This window comes from Pteropus alecto, unplaced genomic scaffold (assembly GCF_000325575.1).
Source record: "Pteropus alecto unplaced genomic scaffold, ASM32557v1 scaffold19, whole genome shotgun sequence".
Classification (NCBI taxonomy): Eukaryota; Metazoa; Chordata; class Mammalia; order Chiroptera; family Pteropodidae; genus Pteropus; species Pteropus alecto.
In genome coordinates this window covers 2,090,874-2,098,736 of record NW_006442490.1, presented here as the reverse complement: position 1 = coordinate 2,098,736, position 7,863 = coordinate 2,090,874, and the positions used below count along the sequence as shown (strand labels likewise).

The following is a 7,863-nucleotide window of genomic DNA, read 5'->3' as shown; positions in this document are numbered from 1 at the left end:
GTTGGGGGCCTTCCATCGCAGACATGCAGTCATCCTTTCCATGTTGCTCCTCTCTGGACATGCCTCCACTCACTCAAGTACCGGGACACTGGGTCTCGGAGGATGGTGATGTAGTGGAAGTTCCTATGGACAAAGCACAATGACCAACAGTCAGGTGACATAAGTGGTGTCAGGGAGGTGCATGGCATATGTTATGTTCACTGGCCAGTAAGGAAGGCTACAGGGAAATGATGGAGGTTTAGTGGCATTTGACCTATGAACTGTGCTGTTGTCCACACTGTGAGTCCTACTAGCCTGTCCAGAGAGCTAATTCTTTCACCAAATTTGCTGACATGAAAAGTTTAGGCTTAGGACATTGGCCTTGTCCTCTGTTCCAACCAATGACAAAATCCTTCCAATGACCTCATTTGCTAAGTAGGCACCCATTTTATTTCATACCTCACCTCTAAACCCCCATTAACTGATCATGAAATGGAGACTCAGTTGAAGTAAGTGATCTTACTGAAGTGATATGGAATTATGTGAACACAAATCCTACTCTTTCTTACTAAATGTACAAAAGCATTTTTTTTCCAATATCTAGTCTAATCAGGATATCTTATTCAAAAACAAAATCTTATTGAAAGAGTATCTGATATGATATCCTTGAATCTGGCTGCTGTCATAACATCATGCCTCATACAAATATAGAAATGGAATGTAGAGTTAGGCAGTGAATGCGAGGGCCTCCAGAAATAAACGTTTGGTTAATCATTGACTGAAATAGACATGGTATCTACCAATGGCATATATGCAAGCTACTACATTAGTTTCAGCTTTCACTCACATGCTAATTTTCCAAGATAGGAAACTTGACTCTGTCAGCATTAAAATGCCCCTTTTCTTTACCCACAGAAAGGACACCTAGATGTCAGCAAGAGCAGAGGCTTTGCTGTGAGGCTATCTTCACTTTAAAGCTGCAAACTGATAAAGTTCTTTCCTCAAATAGCAGACTAGCAAACATTTAAACCAAACCCCCCCCCCCCACACACACACATATACAGCAGGTGCATACACATGAACCACACCCTAGAAACATTAAGGCCTATGATGTGATCAGGCACATTCGAGGAGTGAAACAAGCCTGGGGTAGGCTTTTAATAAGAAATGAGTTTCCACTCGGGTTCAGTGGATAAAAGATGAGGTCATGGAAGGGCATATTGTGGAAGGAAAGCAACAGTAAACACCAAGCAGAGGGGAAGCCATTAAAAAAAACCTTGGAAATGGCATGAAGCTTTTCTGAAGCTTATTCGTTCCCATCTAAAGGAGTGATGGCTTTGTACACATGCATGAGTTGCCAGAAGGAACCAACTCAACAACCTGGCTAACTGAGTCTGTTGCCTGGTGTCCTCTGAGGAAACGTTTCTCTCAAGTCTTGGGCTTTGAGCAACTCAGGCACCCTGGGAACTATCCTGTATGCCTCTATTATGTGCATGGTGTTTCCTCTGCCTGGTGTGACCTTCCTTTCTTGAATGGAGAATTCTACTCATATTTCAATTTCCAGTCGAAGTACTATGTCTCCTCTGAGAAAATTTCCCTCATCACTTGCTGCCAGCTATCACCTCTTCCCTGTGTCACCACAGCACTTCCATACTTTAGTCTGTGTTAAAGCACTTTCGATACTGAATTGCAATTACTTGTTTGTATTTCTGTTTAAATTATGTTTTCCAGGACAAGGGCTCTTTGCTATTCTTTGATAACTCTCATGGCATCCATTCTAGCTTTGCACATCGGCTTTTATACCTGGCACAGAGCAGAATCTCAGTAACTCCTCTAATTGCTTATTTAATGAACTATTCCAAGGAAGAGGAGGATGAGAATTGGGAATTGGGAAGGACATGCCTCATTATATAAAAACTCTGAACAATCTTCCAAGTGTCTTGCAAAAAAAATCACAGAAAGTTTTTTTTTTAATCATTTTACATGTTTTTCAGGAATAAACAAGCATGGGGCATAGGAGAATCATCTGGGAGTGAGGCTGGAGAGGGGGACAAGACTACCTTCACTCATCTCACTACTTTCCTTGGGACCTGACTTTGCCGGTGCCACTCAAATTTATCTCAGTAAGGATCCACTACTAATGAGCAGCAGCTTTTGTTCCCTAGTAGCCTTTACCAATAAAGGTGACTACTATTCCTATGGGCTCCTTCCTTCCACTTCTAGTTTTGGTATTTATTCATTCATTCAATACATATTTATTGAGCCTTTATTCTAGGCCTGAAGTGATAGCTTAGTGGCAGTTTGTCTGATTATTTGGGGGAAAAAAGAAATTTATGAAGTCCAGTGACACATTTGGATTAATCTTTCAACAAGCTTTTCCAGGCATGCATTATGGGTGCTGCTGGGTGCTTTAGACCCCCATAATGTCAAGTTTAGCTGACAGTCCTCCTTCCCTAATTGTGTTTGCTGATTTAAGCCTATAGCGACATCTTCTGGTAAATCCTAGAGTGCACCCCAGTACAAGTCTGAGGCTCTCCTAACAACTCTTCCTTATCTTTCAGAGCAGAAAGTTTGCAACCACCAGGGTTAATGTCAGGGCCAATGTTTTGTAAGCACCATCTCCACAGTGAGAGAGAGGAGGCCCCACAGAAAGGCAGAGACAGACATTCAGAGAGTCTCTAATGTTCTGGATGTGTGACTCCTTTCACCTGAAGGTCCCCTGGTGCCCGTATAAGATGAAGGCAGACCAGCGTGGGCAGCCTCAGTCTCTACAGTGTAGGCATAATCATGGCAGCAGAGAAATTAGAGGAGCGTACATGCATGCACACACACTGCTCTAGTAATAACAGGTATCCTACACATTCAGATGACAATAACTCTAGTGATTCAGTGATTGGCAACAGCCCCTTTTTTTTTTTTTCAGGGAAAAAAGGCCCAGAGGCCCAGACTGCCACAACTGGAGATGCTTGATGCTTTTTGAAAAATAATCCCACAGGTGAAAAAGGAAGGCCTGCTGAAGGGCAAGTCTCCAGGAGTGTCTAGTAGCCTTCTGAATTGCATACTGTATTGGAGGTGGGAAGATAGGTAAGGATAACACCTGGGAAGTTTAGTTGGGCAAATGATCCTGAATGTTCACTCTTCTGAGTGAAGAATTGTTCGGAAAACATCAGAGAAGCAGTCTTCTCACCCAGATCAAATGAGGATATGAAAGCCCAACCTGATGAGAGTGTGACTGGGAATCAAATAGGCACAGGGACACAGGTGGCATTTTTCCAGTGGTCAGTTCAGTTCAGTTCAAGTATCTCATTTGTGCCTGGCACCGAGCACACTGATTGGGATAAGAGACAGGGACCAAAGGAGAGCACTTCAGTATTATGTGTTGTTAATAATGGAGCAATGACACCGTACAGTCATTCTTAGCCTAACCTGATAATAGAGGAAGAATTTCCGAAGCTTTATTTTGAAAAACAAGTAAAAATTAGATGAGGCAAGAAGAGAGGAAAAGAGTATGAAGTAGAAAGATCAGCATGAGCAAAGGCATAAAAGTATGAACTAGCTTGTGTGTGGAGGAAGTGCACTGAAATTAAGGATGAAGAAATAGTAAATACCCTGGTTAAGGAAGACCTCGGGTGCCATATTTAAGAATTTAGACTTTTGTGGGCAATAGGGAGGCCTTTAAAAAATTTTAAGCAAGGAAGTAACATGATGAGGTCTCTTTTAGAACAATCACTGTGTATGGTGTGTGCAGATGAAATTAAGGAAATCAATTGAGGTTACTGTAGAAAACAAGACAAAAGAAGGGATGCAGACTAGAGAAATATTTGAGAAGTAGAACTAATAAGTCTTGGTGACAAACTGAATGTAGGGGAGAGAAAGAAGGGGTTAAGGATGCCTCCCAGGTCTCTGGTGGAAGGTTTGAAGTGCCTGTGAGATATCCAAAAAGAGAGTTGAATGGACAGATCTAGTGCTCAGAGAGTGATCTGGGCTTAAGATAAAGATGTGGACTTGTCAGCAAAAAGTGGTAGTTTCAGACTGTGAGGACCTACTTAGGGATTGGTTTTTAATTCCACACATGTGGCTTAAGATATTTAGGGATAGTGTTTAATATCCTGAGGTTTTGCTTCTTTATGCTAAATATGGTTTTCAACTATTCTACACACTGCTTCAAGTCCCCTCGCTGTCCTCTTATTTGCCTCTGAATGTATTCCACTTTATTGCAATATATCCTCCAGGCAGTCTGACAAGTAACAAGCAGGAACAGTCTATGCCTCCCTCATTCTTGACACCATTTCTCTTAATGTGGCCTCACATCACATCGGCCTTTTTGGCAGACACACCACACTACTGACACACAGTCAACTAAATTCTTTCATTCATTTACATGTATGCCATTTTGAAACCAAATCTACCTTGTCCTGGACTAATGCAGTTTATTTGTAGCTCTGTTTAATTTCTTGTTAGAGTAAGTCTAAGCTTGCCAAAATGCATCTGAATTCTAATTATATACCCCAAATATCTTCACCATACCTTGTTATTCCTTTTGTCAATGCCTATATCCAGGCACTGATCAAAGAGAACAAGATGTAGGTGAGAGCAAGTCTGGGGTAGTTGCTGGAAATCTCCAGGTTGACATAAACCCAAAGGGTGCAGCTGAATGGATTGATTTAATTTTAAACACGTGAACCAAGTTCGGCAACAGGAAAATCACACTTGGTCTGTTTCAGTTAATAATAATTAGACAGAAATATCTTGTGACCAAATGTGTCATTTAATTTAAATGACCAAGAGTCACATTTTTAAATTGGAGTTATGACTCCCCATAAGTTACCTGGATTGATTTAATGACCATTGTTTAGTACCTCTATATGCCCATGGTACCTTTACAGGCAGAATACAATGAAAGGTATGCTACCTTGTACAAGTCTAAGGCAACATTTTCCTGTCATTGATAAGTAACTAAGGAAACAACAATGATAACCAATGAAAGAGTTGTCTGAGCAAAAAATCAGTGGGTCATCATGACTCCTCTATGTTGCTCACCAGTAACATCTGAACTTTCCCCAAGTTCTTCTGATTCTATTTCTTATTAGCTCTCAAATCTATCCTTTCAACTACTGCCTGGAATCAGACTCTCATCACTTCTCTGCTGGATTATTGCAGCAGTGTTCTGGCCCACCTCCCTACCTCTGTTCTCACTCCCATTCTATACCCCCATATGGAACACATTTGACCTGTCATTCCCTATTTAAAACCTCTCAATTGCTCCCTATCAACTATGACAGGAGTCCAAGCTCCTCCACGTGCTAGGCACAACCTTGTGGGACCTGGCAACCATCTTTTTTTGCCTTCGACCCTTATCTCTATCAAGCTCCTTTTATACAAGTCTTCTTCAACCATGAATGATTTTGCATCTATCGCTCCCTTCCCCTGACTCTAGGACATTTGGCAATATCTGGAGACATTTGGTTACCACAATTGGGGTGGCAGGTACTATTGGCATCTAATGGGTTAAATCTTGGGATGCTGCTAGACATGCTACAATGCAAAGAATTATCCAAACAAATATCAGTAGTGCCAAGTTTGAGTCCAGCTCAATACTCTATGCCCCAGGTACGTAAAAGTAATATTAATTTACCAAGTTGGTCCCAGGCAATGATCCTACATTCCCTTTCTTTTGTATATGGGATGTCCACTCTTTTGAATGGCTTCTACCTATCCTTTATATAGGTTATCTGGAAAACTCCTTCAAAACTCAACTCAAAGACTGCCTCCTCCATGAAACCTTTCTTGACATTCCTGGGCAGAGTTAACTGTTCTAATTGCACTGGTATTCTCCTGTTGTAGCATTTATCACAATGTGCTGAGATTATCTCATGATTTGTCTGCTCCCTCCCATTGTACTACAAACTCTGTGAGGGCAGAGACCATGTATCATTTACCAATGTAAGCTCCTCTGGGCCTGCCAGAATGTTTGACATAAAATAAGTGATTGATAAAAGATTCCAGAAGCAGCAGAATTTAGGATGAGCTAATAGAAAAATGCATATAATTTTCATCGATAAGGAAAAGCCTCTAGATGTCACTATTAAATAACAGATATACCATTTTATACCTGTGATAGAACATTTTAAGAAGATCTAGCTATGAAGGAGATCTAGTAATATTTAGCAGTTGTCCCTGACCTTCTGTGCAGCAGCCCAATGGTAATGAAGGCTGGGATGCTTAAGGATATTAAGTGTAAGTAAATGGATGAAAACAAGAACCATATTTTTTTTGTTTTATTTTAACAGTTTATCCTGCAATAAGTACCTCACTTCTAAGTCATGCAATCCTAGACTGTCAGACAAGAAGAAACCTTTGAGATGGCAAAACATCTAGATCAAACCCTTCACTTTAGAGGTGAGGAAATGAAATCAAGGATCTAAGAGAGGTAAGGGTTTGTCCACAAGTCACAAGTTGCCAATAGCCCTTGGGAATCAATCTATGTGCAAGAAATATTCCTGGGCTGAAGGCCTGTCTTTTTAGTAGACCCTGGTTTTGTGTCTGTTAATTACTTAGGACACCAAATAAACCAGGCCTAAAAGAATTCACTAACCCTCATGAAGGGAACACATTAGGCTACTGAGAGAGAGCACTTCCTTATACCAATGCATAGTCAGGAAATGGGGGCACTCCTGATTGACACACATAACTCCCAACAATACCATGAATCAGATGTTATTCCCATTACAAACATGAAGAAACTGAGACTTAGAGAGATATGATTTGACTCAAGTTCATGCTACAAGTTAAGTAGGGGTGCTTAGACTTGAACCCCTTTCTCTCTGACTCCAGAACCTGTATTCTCCCCATTCTAGTGCTGGGACACAAACCCATGACTTCTGTCTGTACAAACAAACTAAAATGGTTCTCAAATTGTGGCCCCAGAAACAGCAGCAGCAGCAGCAGCAGCAGCAGCAGCAGCACTTAAAAACTTGTTAGAGATGCACATTCTTGGGTCCACCTACTGAAACAGAAATTTGGGGTTTAGACCTGGCAATCTGTGTTTTAACAATCCCTCCAGGAAATTCTGATGTATACGCTGGTCGAGTTTGAGAACCACTGTCCTATGCATGTGGCTTCAGAGACCTAAAGTTTCTCAGTGATCCCATGGAGTACCAAGAGGGTGGGCAAGCCAAGTGAGCTCCCAAGAGCAAGTCTGAGCTCCTTGCTGCAGTCCTTAGAGAAGTCCTAAGGATGCCTATTTCGAAAGTCGAGGGAACTTTGTCTGAGTAAAGTTATAAGGATCATGCTGCAAACCTTTACTTTAAGGTCACTGGTTCGCGAAAGGCCAGAGTCAGGTTTTTCCTGTACTACTCAAAGGGGAAAGAAATATCAGAGCCATTTTTTTATAGAAGGCCAGCAAAACTGTACCAGTTAATGTCTTAGTAGTGATCAGTATAAAGTTAATTTAAGAAAGGAAACCAATTCTTAGCCTGAATCAATAGGAGTAAAGATTTCATTATACATGTGTTTAGGTTTTTTTGTTTGTTTGTTTGTTTGTTTGTTTTTTTAAGTTCAGTCTTTGCACATCTTGTTCTTGGAGTAATGATGAGTAGTAGAAAAATAAGAACTGTGGTTGGTGGTCCTAAGTAAACTTTCCAAACAGTGGGAGTTATGTATGACATTGAGTCATTAATGCTGAAGGTCTGGTCTCCTTCCTTGGTTAAAGATGTCTAAACCAACTGCATGGATTCTCCTATTGCATGTAAATGACTTAGTCAAAGCAAGGAAGGTGGCTTTTATATCAAACAACATTAATATGTGAGTATAGGCTAAATAAAATTATAGTTAATTGATGCAGGGAGCAAGGCCAATCCTTGGGAGCCCATTGTTCTACAAGAC

The 7,863-nt window shown here is 40.9% G+C and overlaps 1 protein-coding gene across 1 annotated transcript in view; it reads right to left on the bottom strand.

Moving 5' to 3' along the window:
- HS6ST2 (heparan sulfate 6-O-sulfotransferase 2) overlaps nucleotides 1-7,863 on the bottom strand; it is a 329,308-nt gene that overhangs the window by 2,637 nt on the left and 318,808 nt on the right. Inside the window, 1 exon segment of the mRNA XM_006921527.2 lies at nucleotides 2-123. Within this exon segment, the coding sequence (XP_006921589.1) occupies nucleotides 2-123 (122 nt within the window).